The sequence below is a fragment of the Capsicum annuum genome, chromosome 5 (genome assembly GCF_002878395.1).
Source record: "Capsicum annuum cultivar UCD-10X-F1 chromosome 5, UCD10Xv1.1, whole genome shotgun sequence".
NCBI lineage: Eukaryota > Viridiplantae > Streptophyta > Magnoliopsida > Solanales > Solanaceae > Capsicum > Capsicum annuum.
Window position 1 is genome coordinate 216,396,824 of NC_061115.1, and position 15,898 is coordinate 216,412,721.

At 35.9% G+C, this 15,898-nt stretch overlaps 4 protein-coding genes across 8 annotated transcripts in view; 2 read left to right on the plus strand and 2 right to left on the minus strand.

The window, feature by feature from the left end:
* Positions 1-583: 583 nt before the first annotated feature.
* LOC124898629 (protein ACCELERATED CELL DEATH 6-like) lies at positions 584-1,359 on the minus strand. The gene is made up of 2 exons (XM_047412270.1): positions 828-1,359; positions 584-721 (listed from the first exon to the last, which is right to left on the minus strand). Exons 1-2 carry the CDS (start codon positions 1,248-1,250, stop codon positions 584-586), a joined length of 561 nt encoding a protein of 186 aa, XP_047268226.1. The 5' UTR covers positions 1,251-1,359.
* Positions 1,360-1,998: 639 nt separating this feature from the next.
* Positions 1,999-15,898, plus strand: part of LOC107877111 (protein ACCELERATED CELL DEATH 6-like) — a 47,794-nt gene continuing 33,894 nt past the window's right edge. Inside the window, exons 1-4 of one of the 3 annotated variants that reach the window (XM_047412764.1) lie at positions 1,999-2,614; positions 7,456-8,093; positions 8,244-8,761; positions 9,093-9,850. In XM_047412764.1, the coding sequence (XP_047268720.1) occupies positions 7,520-8,093; positions 8,244-8,761; positions 9,093-9,722 (1,722 nt within the window). In that variant the 5' untranslated portion in view covers positions 1,999-2,614; positions 7,456-7,519 and the 3' untranslated portion in view covers positions 9,723-9,850. Of the gene's footprint in view, positions 2,615-6,109; positions 6,250-7,455; positions 8,094-8,243; positions 8,762-9,092; positions 9,851-15,898 lie in introns of those variants that run through there. The other 2 variants (XM_016718200.2, XM_047412765.1) reach the window with 2 other exon arrangements.
* On the minus strand, positions 2,452-6,306 carry LOC107872158 (ankyrin repeat-containing protein ITN1). Its single transcript, XM_047412769.1, has one exon. The coding sequence runs from the start codon at positions 6,258-6,260 to the stop codon at positions 5,502-5,504; it is 759 nt and encodes a 252-aa protein (XP_047268725.1). The 5' UTR covers positions 6,261-6,306; the 3' UTR covers positions 2,452-5,501.
* On the plus strand, positions 9,993-15,537 carry LOC107871305 (serine/threonine-protein phosphatase 6 regulatory ankyrin repeat subunit A). Of its 3 annotated transcripts, none has more exons than XM_016718198.2 (4): positions 9,993-14,289; positions 14,429-14,487; positions 14,566-15,175; positions 15,317-15,537. In XM_016718198.2, exons 1-4 carry the CDS (start codon positions 14,259-14,261, stop codon positions 15,526-15,528), a joined length of 912 nt encoding a protein of 303 aa, XP_016573684.2. In that variant the 5' UTR covers positions 9,993-14,258; the 3' UTR covers positions 15,529-15,537. The 3 variants fall into 3 exon arrangements, with proteins under 3 accessions (XP_016573684.2, XP_047268724.1, XP_047268723.1); XM_047412768.1 differs by having other exon boundaries at positions 9,993-14,107; positions 14,182-14,289; positions 14,429-15,175; XM_047412767.1 differs by having other exon boundaries at positions 14,429-15,175.

A 15,898-nucleotide genomic window follows, 5' to 3' on the forward strand; every position in this document is an offset into this window, starting at 1 on the left:
GAAGGAAAAGAGAAGTTTCAGTAGTAGTTTTCATTCATACAAAACATTCATTCATTATCAACATTTTACAAAAGACTATACTTATAAGCTACATGAGTCTTACAAGAGTCAAGACACACTTTATAAGTCTTACAAGACACACTATCTTACAAGACACACTTCATAAGTCTTACAAGACACACTATCTTATAAGACACACTTCTAAAAAATAAAGACTACCATTTATCTTTTAAAATAAAACTAAACATAATATTTAAAAGAAACTATTAAACAAAAGACCATCAAGAAGAGTCTCATAGTCTAACAAAGGCTATTCCCACAATCATTTCCCCAGCTTAAATGTCGTTCCGTCCATTAAAATGTACAGTCCTATCTTGTGAATAGTTTGGTTACTATATTCTTCGAATCGCAAGCAAATATATTGTTAGTCTGTCTAATAATTCTTAGGCCTCTTTGTGGTTTAGCATTGTGCACAACAACCTGGCTAGCCTCTGGGGTATCCGTATTCACGACATGTCCTTTGAATTCTTCACCGGTCCACCCACTTCAACGTTCTGACTCGTATTTGTAATTTTTTAGGAATTCAATTACTAACACTTGATCGTTGTCTCTGCTCATGTTCATGACTTTCACTAGTCTTTTTCTTACACATTACTAATATATATCGCGAGTTCAGTACAAGGAACATAACAGAAGTTTGTACACAATGAAAGAGGTGCAACTGATGAATTTATATTATGTATACAGAAAATTACACGAAGTATATATGTCAAAAATACTTGTTTGTACTTACAAATTAGTTTTTTTACCACTTTTATCCAGCATACTGGCCTCAGCACTGCCCACATGTACATAATGAAAAAGATACAACCGATGGCACAGACAGTAACAGGGAGACCAACTGAATGTGCTAAAGTAGCATACATGCCAGTTACAAATGCAATTACAACTGCTGACATTGCCACGAGCTGCGACCTAGCTCCAACTTTACTGAGAGACCACAAATAACCCAAATCCTGATAGACCATTGGACAAGGATTTATCGCCATATAAAAGTAGCTGAATATAACACCAATGGAGCATGTAAAGGCGATGGCATCCGTTATAACAAATGCACGGAATGCTGATTTTCTTATTAGAACTGCCATCCCCTTATTAGGGCTATTGTCATCGCTTTCAAATCCTCCCGGTAATGTAAAACCAGCTGCAAAGGTGACTGTAACTAATAGAGTAGTCACAACTAGTTGCATTTGAGCTGCTAACAGGATACCTTTTATGTTTGTTGACACCCAATTTTGGCTCTCCAAATGTGAAATTAACGCATTTAGGCGTCCTAATCGTTAAATGACACAATATGCAATTTTTCATACATTTTTTGCAATTGTTAATAAATTGTTTATAATCATCATTATTTTACAATTTTTATTTATTTATTGTCATAATTTAATTTTACATAATTTATTGATAATTATCATTAATTTTGTAAATTTTAGAATTTTATTAGTTTATTATCATTTTTTATTTTTTGCACAATCAGCTACGTACGTACATAACATAACACTACAATTCTTTTTACATAATTATTATTTTAATTATTTATAACATAATATATTTTTCAAGTTAATTTATATTCTTATTTGTTTATATTTTTTTCTATAATTATATATCGACACTCATACTTTTTGTATATTATTTAATACGATTTACAAATATAAATTGGTTTAATTATTTTAATGTACAAAATAATAAATCAGTCAAATCAAATCTTTTTCACTTTTTATTTTTTGACTTTTTTCTTTACTAGCTATTCTCCCTAATTTAAGAAATTTGTGTTGAAATAGAAGATATGATTTATTTATTTATTTTTAAATATACATCTCACCTAACACTCACAATTTATATACACACAGCTAGTAACACGGGAAAGGGGAAGCTTCACACAAAATCCAAAAAATGCACACACAATACAATATATACTCATTAACATACTATGGGGCCCCATCACTAACAAATTCACACCATTAATATACATCGCCCTCTCATTCTTTTTCTGATTCCTTTAACAATACTAACCAATACACCATAAAGAAACATTATGATCATCTCCATTATTCTTTCTACATAATCCACCAAATATTTCCACTACTCACAAGAATATCCATTCACATATTCACGTACAATAAGAAAACACACTCCATTTTTTTCACTCTTCTTCCACACATACACAGACAAAATCAAATCTTTCACTAGCTTTTAAATTTTTTGACTTTATCCCTAATTTAAGGGATTTTGTTTGAAGATGGTAACATATTTGATGAAGACTTTTCTTGGTATTTTTTCTTTTTAAATGACACTACACAGAACACACTAAAACACATTATCAGATCTTCTATCCTCTCTCACTTTCTCTCTCTTAATTCACTCTCTCTTCTACATCTCTTTACTGTCAAAGGCAGAATTCCCTTACCAGCCGCACCACCACTAAGAAACCACCACCGCGCCACCCTTCCTTTCCCCGTATCACAACAACCAACGTCCAGCTACCACGCGCCGCTCCCTCCTCTCTTTTCCATCGCGACTTGCCGGAGTTGATCATCGGCAGGCGAAATTCCAGGTCTGGCCACTTTCATTGTTAAATCTTAGATATAAATTGTTTGCTCCGTTGTTTTTGTTCAAACTATTTGGTTAAATTTATTTGTTTTAAATTTATTTCTTTTTCTAATAATTATTTGGATATTTGTTTTAGCTTTTTACATTTTTTTTTGCCATTGTTGATTTTGTTCTTGATAATTGGTGATTATTTGACCACTGTTGGCATTTTGAACATAACACTTAGTTACTAATTTTGTTTTCCTTGGATTTATCTTGTGGATTTTATTATTTTTTTTCTTAGTTGTAATTTGGTTATTTTTCAAGTATTATAAACACTTGTCAATGAAATTATTTCTCCGTCGGATATTAGAGGTCACTCCATTAAAAAGATGAATTTTATTTTATCAAAATTATTATTTTATATTAAAGACTAATACTGGCTAATAAAATTATCTTTCCGTATATTTGAGGTCATTTTGTTATAAAGATGGATTTTATTTTTTCATGTTTGCTTATTTGGTTGTTATGAGATTTATTATTATCATTAAATTATTATTTTGCTTTAATTATTATATTACTTTAATTATTGCCTTGCTTTAATAATTGTATTGCTTTAATTATTGTGTCACTTTAATCATTATGTTGTTCTAAAAAAATATATATTGTTTAATTTATTTGAGTGAGTTGTTGAAAAGTTTTTTATAAATGTTTGCTTTTATTTTTAAGATAATACATAAATATGATTCTAAACTTGACACCAAATTATAATTTTGACCTTAAACTTTAATAGTGCACAAATAAAATCTTTAATTATTCAAAACGTGGTGTCAAGATACCATTCACACGTTCATTTTAGTCATAATCTTGTTTTGGTTTTGAAAATGTTTACATTATTATTATTTTTTTTTTTTTATGGATGACATTGACTTTATGTTGCTCTATTTTGTCTTCACATACGATTAGTTCTATTTATTTGGACCAATAATATATTCTCTTAGAGTTTTTCAATAGACAACATTTCTACGATTTTTAGCTATTTTTTTTTGCTACTTGTTTTGGATTGCTTTAACATTATTATTATTTTATTTATTGATAATTTGATATTAATTTTTAGTTTAAAAAAAAGTTTTATTTTACATTGGCCGATGAAGAAATTCTATGTTGATTTTCGAAGTCTTTGCAAATAAAAAAACGGATATTACGTATATAAATACGTAATAAATAATTTTTGGATAATGATGAAATCTTTTAAAAAAAAAAAAAAACTTTATCTGAGCCTGCTTTTCAATAAAATTATATTTTTAAATATATATATGTGCACATGCCTTTTGTAATTATTTATTTGTTACTAACATTTTATTTACAAATGTTTGTAGAGGTTATTGAGAATACTCACCGGGAATAGCATTCAAAGAAGACTTTAATTTTTATGTTTGTATTTTTATACTTTCACATTTGTTCAAATATTAAATTATTAGTGAAGTCTTTATATTTGAGGTGTTGGGAGGGATATTATTTATTTACGCAACTTTCATCACGCGTTAGGCAAATTTAGGTCGTTACTATTAATATAAAAGAATTAAATTAATTTAGATATTTAATAGAATAATTCATATTTTTACACTAAAAGTGTTATGTAATCTTTTTTTTGAACAAAAGTTTCTTTATTTAATCTTTTCATTTTTCCATACATATTCTCATGTATTTTTGTTCATTTTTATACACTTTTTATACACATATTTTTACGATAACATATGCAATTTACACATTCTTTATATATAAATTATTTATATTATTTTAATGCATATTTCAAATCTATATTTATAAACATTGATTTTTCCTCTTTCTTTTTATAAACCTAAGTCTGGTCGGGAACCACATTTGTGGATTCTGAAGGGTGCCTAATACATTCTCTTCGGAATAATTTGAACCCTTACCTAGAATCTAAATTGGTTCGTAGATAAGAATGAAGTCGCATTTGTTAATAAATAAGTAGGCTTCCTATTTTTCCTTCCTATTTTTCCTTAAAAATTAGATGGCGACTCTGTACATAATTTATTCTTTTAGAGTCCATAATGTCGTGCTCGTTTTGACCTTAGGTAAAAATAGGGTATGACAATGTTTTATGTCGCGTTGCTTAGCTTGGTTGAAAATTATCTTCTGCCGATCCCTCTGGTTCAGCTTGGGTGAACGCCGTCCCAATTGAACAATGGAATTTAAGAAATCGTGATACAAGCTGGGCGCGATTCTATCCTTGTCTGCCGTCCACTCTGTGCAAGACACTGCTACGTCAAAAGGAGTCTTGTTGTCCTTGTTATATGACATCTTCTTTGCTCGGGGATGATCTTTTAATTCCAGAGGCACATAGCCCCAAAAATTAGAGGAAGCAAGCAAATGGAGAGGCGTGTTGCCATCATTGTCTGGATCCTCGATAAGCTTATCCCACTTTGTGGGCTTCAACAAGTAACTGACCACATTTGCTCGACTGCAGAATATGGCTATGTGAAGAGCATTTCGTCCGTTGCTGTCGAGCATTTCCCAGCAATCAGGGCAGTGATTTAGTAGCGTATGTATAACGTCTACCTTACCTCCACCGGCTGCAATGTGAATTGCTGTTGTCCAGTCATTGTCACTGCCTGCTGGAAGGTAGGCTAAGGATCTTTTCCACACCAGCATATCGGAAACTACTTCTTTCAATCCTAAAAGAGCAGCAAAGTGCAGCGAATTCCAACCCCCCACGTCAGGTTCCTCACACAACTATCTATTCCATTGCATTAGCAATCTCGCGCAATCTGGATGCATGCGTCAAAGATGATGATGATAAGGAGTTAAATCAACGCAAATTTAGACTCCCTAGTGTAGTCTCTAAGTGGGTTTGGGGAAGGGTAGAGTGTACGTAGACCTTACCACTACCTCAGAGGTGGTGAGGCTGTTTCCGATAGACTCTCAGCTGAAGAAAAAACAGTCCAAAACAGAACAATACTACAACAAAATAATACGATTGTCGAAGTACAAGAAACAAAAGATAGTAACAAAGATCGAAAAGAGATGTTAATATTGTGACAGTAGCGGCAAAAAATTATGTACATACCCTTGTGTTCCTGAATCACTGCTGCATGCAGAGGTGTTCGATTTAATGGACCTGCAGAAGAAGTTGGTTGCTTGCAGGTGTTCAAGATTTCAACCAAACCGTCACGAAGACCAGACTCAGCTGCCAGATACATTGGTGTCTCCCGCGCCTTGTTTGATGGAAATTCGAATTCAGGATCTTCTTTCACCCACAGTCTGGCTACATCTTGATGTCGGCTTCGCACGGCCTTGTGCAGGGCTGTATCTCCATTCTCATCTGTCATCCTCATGAGTGTCTCCTTATAATGCTCATCTATACTAAGTAGCAAGTGGACTACTTCGATGTGACCTTCATTAGCTGCTATGTGAAGCGCAGCCTCATTCTTCTTGTTCGGATGGCATAACAACGCCGGAGTAATCTTAAGGACTTCTGCCACGAAATGGGAGTGGCCATAATGTGCCGCCACGTGTAAGATTGTGTTTCCCGTTGGAGTGACTTGGTACGCATTTTCTTCTTCCCGTTTCAGATATTCAGCAAGTGTAAAATCACCTTTACTGATATTGCCTTCCACCGCAGCAGTGTACAAGGTTGGATCCATTTTTTCGTTTCTTTTATTTGCTTTGCGGATTTATCCAAAATCTCCTATATTATAATCTTGCGAGTTCTTTACTTTCTCTGGATGAAACATTATATAGATTTATTCTGAACACCACACAGATCTTTGCCTTTGATCAAAAGAAAGGTACTTATTGTTTGCTTTGATCAGAAGAAAGGAATTTGTATAGAAAAAACAACATGAATAAAAACATCTTTTTACTATTTAAGATCTTCTTGTCATGACTCTTTTTTCCAACACAAACAAGACTAAGTAATTGAAAATGATAGAAGGGTAGCCCGGTGCAATAGACCCCTGTGGTCTGGCCCTCTTCCCCCGACCCTACGCATAGCTCTTTGTGACCTTGGAGTAACTGGTAAAGTTGTTGTCATGTGACCAAGAGGTCACGGGTTCAAGCCTTGGAAATAGACGCTGGAAAAACTACAAGGTAAGGTTGCGTATAATACACCCTTGTGGTGAGGCCCTTCCTCAAACCCTACACATAGCTACGATTCTTTACACTGCAATCTTTTCTTTTGGAGAAATGACATTCACTTTGGTATGATGATATTCTCTTGTTTTTCTCTTTTTCTTTTTTTGGTTCCTTTCTTTCTTAACTTGTAAAGCCGAGTATGTTGCAGCTGCCTATTGTGTTAGTCATACAATTTGGCGTCGGAAGTTGATAAAGATGCTACAAGAACAAGCTACTATAGATAATATTGCGTGTTAATAAATCTCATATTCCATGAATGAGAAAGCAAGCTAGTGTAGATAATATCGCGTGTTAATAAGAAGTAACGTTGCTTTGGTGAAAGAATGGGACTTGTGATCTGAAACTTCCTACATAACTTACATAGAGACTTGCATCTATGTTACAACCTTAACATGTTCACTGGCTTGCAGTTCTTCAATCTTTTTGTATAAGGTTCTCGAGTGATAGATATGTCATCAACATCTTGTTTCAAAATTAATTTGAATTCTTATTGTATAATATGGTCATGGTTTTTAATTTCATGTTTTAAAGATGCCTTACTTCAGAGTAAGCTATATGATGTGCGATCGGAGTGGGTTGTTTTGACATGAAAGCGAAATCGAAAATATCAAAATCCCTTTCTTGTGATCATGGCAAACATCATATCCCTTTCTTCTTTGAGATTCATTAAGCATCTAATTAGTTTTATAATAATGTTTCATCCAGAGAAAGCAAAGGACTCACAGGATTATCATTGGGAGATCTTGGATAAAACACCAAATCAAAAGGAATGGATCCGACCCTGTATAATGCTGCGATGAGAGGCAATATCGTAGATACCAATTTTCTACTTGCTGATCATCTGAAAAGGGATGAAGAAAATGGCTACCAAGTCACTCCGAAGGGCAACACGGTCCTCCATGTCGCAGCCCTCTATGGCCATTCCCATTTCGCGGCAGAAGTCCTTAAGGTTACTCCGGCAATGTTACGCTGTCAAAACAAGAAAAATGAAACCGCTCTTCACATAGCAGCCAATGAAGGGCACACTGAAGTAGTACGTGTGCTACTTGCATGTATAGAAGGTCATAAGAAACTCACGAGGATGACAGATGCTAGTGGAGATACAGCCCTGCACAGGGCCGTGCGGAGCCAACATCTAGATGTGGTTAAGCTCTTGGTGAAAGAAGATTCTGAATTCGAATTTCCGCCTAACCATGCGCAAGAGACGCCACTGTATCTGGCGGCTGAATCTGGTTTTCATGATGCTTTGATTACCATCTTGAAATCCTGCAAGAAATCAACTTGTGCTGCAGGTCCATCTAATAGAACGCCGCTGCATGCAGCAGTAATTCAGAAACATAGAGGTACATAATTTTTGCTATTTGTTGTATCAACATCCAACTTCAGTTGACCTTCCCATAATCTGTTGATGATTTCGTAATGTCTGTCGTCCATCTATCTTTGCGAGAAGATCTAACCCCTTATTTACGCATTTATTGTGTTGACACATCCAGATTGCATTAGATCACTATGGCGTTGGAATAAGCCTTTATGCGAAGAACTTGACTTATGGGGTTGGAATTCACTTCACTATGCTGTTAAATTAGGATTGGAAGACGTAGTTTCTGCTATGCTGGGGTGGAAAAAATCCTTAGTGTACCTTCCGGCAGGCAGTGAAAATGACTGGACAACAGCAATTCACATTGCAGCCAGTGAAGGTGATGTAAACATGATAAATAAGCTATTAAATCACTGCCCTGATTGTCGTGATATGCTTAACAGAAACAATCAAAATGCTCTTCATGTTGCCGTATTGAACAATCAAGACAAGGTAGTCTGCTCCTTATTAGACTCTGATAAGTGCGACAGCCTTGTTGATGAACCAGATAGTGACGGAAACACTCCTCTCCATTTGCTTGCTGCCTCCGGTAACCATGTGCCTGAATTAATAAACCATCCTAGAGCAAAGAAGATGTCATTTAACAAACAAAACCAGACTCCACTTGATATAGCATTATCGTGCCCAAAGAAGGTAAGCGGCCGCACATTTGTTTTTCAAATACTGGTTGCGCTTGAGTATATGCTGGTGAAATATTGAATTACTAGTTCACGGATTATGTCAAGTGAAAGAGCGGTTCGTGTTCACTCTCAAATCTTCAGCTTTTTGTCCAAACACAAGTAGTTCCATAAAACTTCAAATACTCCTTTTCAAGTTCAAATGCCTCCGTACTATATGCTAATTTTCTGAAATATCATGTTCGATACTATTTGATAGAATTTTCAGATAACTACTGAAGTTATGTTGTCCTTGCAAGAGTAGAATAAGAATGACTCAATATAAGCTGGACTATTGATGAAAATAGGAGAAATTGATGGAGGATTTGGGTAGCATTGGCCGAGTTGGAAAACGTGACTTTGAAGTAAAGCGGAAGTACAAGTACACACCCAATCCAAATGCTGAAACAGAAACAGGAGGCAAAATGCAACTGAGGGAAGATGATCACGATAAAGCTAAAAAGGCAAATCAAACAATAATTGAAAGTATTATGAAGGTAGCTCAAATCCATATTGTTGTGGCCACTTTGATAATGACAGTCACTTTCGCCGCTGGTATCACATTGCCAGGAGGTTTTGAGAGTGACTCCGATAGCCCTAATCAAGGGATGGCGATTCTAATAAGGAAAACAGCATTTCGTGCATTTGTTGTTTCCGATGCCATTGCCTTTACATGCTCAGCTGTTGCCATATTCATCTACTTCTTCATGGCAGATGTAAGTCCAGATCCTCAAAAGAAAAAAATTGTAAATAAGCTTTATAATCTCGCAGCTTATTTTCAGTTCTTCTCAATGTTAGCAGTCGTAATTGCATTCGCAACGGGTATGTTTGCTACTTTATCACATTCACTTGGTCTTGCTGTTACTGTCTGTTTCATAGGTTGCCTCTCTATTTTATTGTACTTCTTGGTTCTTATTTATATGGCAAGGAAAATATAGATGATGCTGATAAGTCACTAGAGAGACATGAATGTGAGCTACTACTTGTACTTATTGCTTCCAAATGTATAATTCAGTTTTTACCGAATACATTGAATTACATATCACAGATATGTTTTTTTAGTCCATTACATGTTATTTTAGTTATACATCTTTTTTCTCATGATATAAAAATCTACGTAAATTCATTTTCTTCTATTCAAATTATAAGTGGTCGCATTTCGTCACCGACAATGCTATAGACCCAATGTACCTTCACTAAATAATTCATCGTACAACAACAATATACCCAGTGAAATTCCACAACTGGAGTTTGGGGAGGATAGAGTATATGTAGATCTTACCTCTACATTAGGAGGCAAAGAGGTTTCCTGTTATGAATTTAACCAAGATGGAGGTCGTATTTGCAAAGATGACAAATTTTACATTTGGGACCCCGGGAAGCAGTGGCAGAGCTACCTTTGCTTCAGGGGGTTCATCCAAACCCCCTTCGACGAAAAATTATACTGTTTTTATACTATTTTTACATGGTTAAAAATACTTTTTATGCATATATAGTAGAAGTTGAAACCCTTTCGATTAGTTCGTATATTTACTTCTGAACCCCCTCAATGAAAATCCTAGCTCCGCCACTGCCGGAAAGATGTTTATATATAGTAGAGGAATATAATCTATTAGGGGAATGTTATGAAGTTGGCTTTTATTTTCTTAGCTAAGTTTAGCATTCTGGAATCTCCCTTTTAATTTCTAGTTTCCCTTTTGTTTCTATGACGAATTCTTATTTCAATGTATGTGACTATGGTTCTCCTTATCAATATGATTCCCCCTCGTTACATTTCCGAATTTTGATAGGCCTTTAGCACAAGGAAAAACAATTCACAGTAGTTAAGAAAATAAATGTTAGAAGTGGAGAAGCCATGGAAAAATATTATCGAGAGAATGACAAGAAAAAAAAGGCAGTCCCGGTGCACTAAAGCTCCCCCTATGCGCAGGGTTCGAGAAAGGGTCCCATCACAAGGGTGTATTATACGTAGCCTTACCTTGCATTTCTGCGAGAGGCTATTTTCAAGGCTTGAACCCATGATCTCCTGGTCACATCACAACAACTTTACCAGTTACTCCAAGGTCACAGAGAGCATGACAAAGCAGTCTTAAAAAAAAGGAACAATAACTGCAACAGAATACTATGATAATTGAAGTACAAAAAAGCAATAGATAATTACAAAAATTGAAGGACAAGAAACTACAACAGTAATACTACGACTAACTAGTATGGAAGGAAAAGCGAGAGAACTCTACCAAATTTGTGTCCTACATAACCTCCCCGTCTTAGATCATGCCCCCAGTTAGCTGAAACTACATCATGTCTTATCTAATCAGCTCTTCCCAGTACTTTTTTGATCTATTCTACCTCTCTTGAAGCCATTCATAGCCAATCTCTCACACCTCCATCCCGGGGCATCATCTCAGTCTCGCTTTTTCGGCTCCTCTCCTCTTTACATGCCTGGACCATCTCAGTCTCGCTTGCCGCATCTTGTTCTTCATCAAGGCCACTCATACTTGAATACATTCATTTCTAATCCTATCTCTTAGTCCCACACATCCATCTCAGCTTCCTCATGTCCGTAACTTTTATCCTCTGAACGTGAGTTCTTAACTAGACAACATGAATTATAATCCATGCATCTAAAGACCTATTACTAAACATGCATTACGTATAGGTGAGGTTAATTCCTCTTGTATCACCTTTTAACAACTACTAACACCATATTATAAAGAGTAGCCTTACCAACATGTCTTAAACATATTCCCAACTAAATGGTAACCCCTTTATATATGATCATCTTTTTCTTCCGTTATGTCCTATTTTTCGCTAAGTCTGCATAAATTCCAAGATTTTATTGGTCTTTTGAGACAATTTCTCTTACGCGATAAGAAATGTGCCTTAAAAGATGCAACAACATTTCCAGGATACATGTTATCCGAAGTTCCAGACATAGATATAGACTGTCATCTCTGTATTACTGTTTGGTTACCGGTAGTAAATTCCCTTGTACATAACTTAAAATTTATGGATTCTCAAGTCAAAATATTTATATACATACAGGATCCGGCAAAAACTATTAGATTCAGACGGTGAATCCATAAAACCAACGTTGTGAATCCGCCCATGTATGTTCTAACATCGCTGTCGTCAATTTAATATATTGTTGCAAGTTGTTGTCATGACATGCTTGACGAGGACAATTAACTGTTAGTGCATGTCAATATAACCTGATAGCGTAAAAACTATTTTCGACATAATGGTGGAGATGTTCATGCTGAAATTAAAACGTATAGCCATACAAGATATAGGTTTCATGACATGAAATGAGTAAAGCATCTAGTACCCTTCTGAACTATGACCGAATTCGCTACATCACACTCCAAATTCACAGGTGTTTTAATACCCCTGAACAAAATTTTAGCGTATTTTTTTCAACTTTTTTAGCTGATGTGACACCTTTTGTCAGCCTTTTTAGCTGACTTAGCACCTTCGACGTGGCCCCTATTTTATGTAATAAAGGTGTTATGTCAGCACAAAACGGTGACAATTTTTGATCTGTCTTCATAATGTTTTTGACTAATTTTTGATCTTGACTGACTCTATCTTCATGATCATTACCCTCCGACTCTACGTGGTTCCACCACCACTAAAATTGCGAGCAGGATTGCTTTCTCTGGATGAAAGAAACAATTATAGTATTAATTCAAAGATGCTAGTTAGGAGCATCCAAGGTGTCGCCTAGTGGTCAATGATGTTTATTATGCACTATGAAGTCTCGGGTTCAATTTTCAGTAGAAGCTAAATGCTAGTGTGATTTCTTCCGATCTGTTCTAGCAATGGTAGACGGAGTTTACTGTTAACAGTAGTTGATGGCCCTGTGAAAAAAGTTGATCAAATTCCTTGCTTCCTTAAATAGCTTTCCTTTTCTTTTTTATCAAAGGCAACTGTTTGTGTGGTGTCCAGAATATTTCTTAAAACAAAAAAGGGCAGCCCAGTGCACTAAGCTCCCGCGATGTGCTGGGTCTGGGGAAGGGCCCGATCACAAGTATCTATTTTACGCAATCTCAACTTACATTTTTTGCAAGGGGTTGTTTCCAAGGCTTGAACCCGTTATCTCCTGCTCACATGGAAATAGCTTTACCCATATCCAAAATATTTCGATGATAATATAATAAAGGACACACAAGATCATAATTTGAAATATTTATAAATCCCAAAATCCAAAAAAATAAGGAAAAAATAAGGAAAAAATTGAAAATATTTCGATTCTTTGAAAATATTGAATCAAACTATTTTTCCTTATTTCGACAAAAGAATCACAAGCTTCTTCGCAAGAAAAACTTTTTTTAACGTAGTATTATACACACTTTCTTACGCATAGACCCCTGTGGTCTGGTCTTCTTCCCCCCACCCTACGCGTAGCTACGATGCTTTACACTGCAATCTTTTATTTTGGAGAAACGACATTCACTTTGGTGCTTAAGAAGCAACCTATGAAAATATTCTCTTGTTTTTCTATTTTTCTTATTTTGGTTCCTTTCTTAACTTGTAAAGTCGAGTATGTCGCAGCTGCCTAATGTGTTAGTCATGCAATTTGGCATTGGAAGTTGATAAAGATGCGACAAGAGCAAGCTACTATAGATAATATCGCGTGTTACTAAGAAGTACTGTTGCTTTGGTTAAAGAATCCCATATTCCATGAATGAGAAAGCAAGCTACTGTAGATAATATCACGTGTTAATAAGAAGTAACGTTGCTTTGGTGAAAGAATGGGACTTGTGATCTGAAACTTCCTACATAACTTACATAAAGACTCACGTCTATGTTACAACCTTAACATGTTCTCTGGCTTGCAGTTCTTCAATCTTCTTGTATAAGGTTCTCAAGTGATAGATATGTCATCAACATCTTGTTTCAAAATTAATATGAATTCTTATTGTATAATATGGTCATGGTTTTTAATTTAATGTATTAAAGATGCCTTACTTCAGAGTTTTCCTCTTTCAAATCAAATATGCCACTGCCTCTCCGATACGATAGGAGCTTTAATTCTAGTATGTTTCTTTACACTGCTTATCAAAAAATCCACTCTAAACTCAGTTCCTGCAATTTTGGATGTGTTGTTTAAGTGCCAGTGTAGCTAATCTGAGCCCCTCCACAAAGATTTCAGATAGGCAGTGTGGACTGTTGTACCATTGACTCTATCTATTCATGAAATTTTCTTTATTTCATTTTCTATTTTATATAGGCTCGCTCCCTCTTTTTCCAAGTATTCATCCACTTCCCATTACTCCATAGGGCCTTCTATTGAGGAATATGTTGTGTTTATGCAACAATGGTAAAATATTGACCTCTTCTTCACTACTTATGAATTCAAATTCAATTTATCGTGAATGTGCTGCTGGTTTTCAGTTTGGAAGTTGTAGATCCGCGAAGAGCATGTGTTGAGTAAAGGGAAAAGGAGCAATGTCCGCCAGTCTCATGGGGCAATGGGAGCCAACGAGAGCCATTATTGTTTTGGTAAGTTTCATCTTTGGCTCATTTGAGTTGCTAAGATTTTCTTTGTTACGGTTACTACTCCATTTGTTTGTTTTTAGGAGAAAGAATCATAAGATGAAGTGAATCTTAAGAGATCCAAGCATTCTTTTTGTCTTTGGAGGTTTAGGAGACATGAAGGCGAAAATACGAAAACATCAAAATCCCTTTCTTGTGATCAAGGTAAGCACCAGATCCCTTTCTACTTTGAGATTCATTAAGAATCTAATTAGTTTTTCCTATATAATAATGTTTCATCAGAGAAACCAAAGGACTCACAGGATTATCATGGATCCGACCTTGTATAATGCTGCGATGAGAGGCAATATTGGAGATGCCAATTTTCTACTTGCTGATCATCTGAAAAGGGATGAAGAAAACGGCTACCAAGTCACTCCGAAGGGCAACACGGTCCTTCATGTCGCAGCCCTCTATGGCCACTCTAATTTCGCGAGAGAAGTCCTTAAGATTACTCCCGCATTATTATGCTGTGAAAACAAGAAAAATGAAACCGCTCTTCACATAGCAGCTAACGAAGGGCACACTGAAGTAGTACGTGTGCTACTTGCATGTGTAGAAGATCATAATACTAAGGAGAAACTTACGAGGATGACAGATGCTAGTGGAGATACAGTGCTGCACAAGGCCGTGCGGAGCCAACATCGAGATGTGGTTAAGCTCTTGGTGAAAGAAGATTCTGAATTTGAATTTCCGCCTAACCATGCACAGGAGACGCCACTGTATCTGGCGGCTGAATCTGGTTTTCATGATGCTTTGATTATCATCTTGGAATCCTGCAAGAAACTAACTTATGCTGCAGGTCCATCTAATAGAACGCCACTGCATGCAGCAGTAATTCAGGAACATAAAGGTACATAATTTGCTGTATCGATATCTAACTTCAGTCGACTTTCCTATAATCTGTTGATGATTTCGTAATGTCTGTCGTGCAACTATATTTGCGAGAAGATCTAACCCCTCATTTATGCTTTTATCGTGTTGACATATCCAGATTGCATTAGATCACTATGGCGATGGAATAAGCCATTATGCGAGGAACCTGACTTATGGGGTTGGAATTCACTGCACTATGCCGTTAAATTAGGATTGGAAGATCTAGTTTCTGATATGTTGGGGTGGAAAAAATCCTTAGTTTACCTTCCGGCAGCAGCGAAAATGACTGGACGGCAACAATTCACATTGCAGCTAGTGAAGGTGATGTAAACATGATCATTGAGCTATTAAATCACTTCCCTGATTGTTGGGATATTCTTAACAGCAACAATCAAAATGCTCTTCATGTTGCCATATTGAACAATAAAGACAAGTTAGTCTGCGTCTTATTAGGCTCTGATAAGTGCGACAGCCTTGTTGATGAGCCAGATAGTGATGGCAACACTCCTCTCCATTTGCTTGCTGCCTCTGGTAACCATATGCGTGAATTAATAAACCATCCTAGAGCAAGGAAGATGTCATTTAACAAACAAAACCAAACCCCACTTGATATTGCATTGTCATGCAAAGCGACAACAAAGAAGGTAAGCGGCCGCATATTTGTTTTCCAAATACTGGTTGCACTTGAGTATATGCTGGT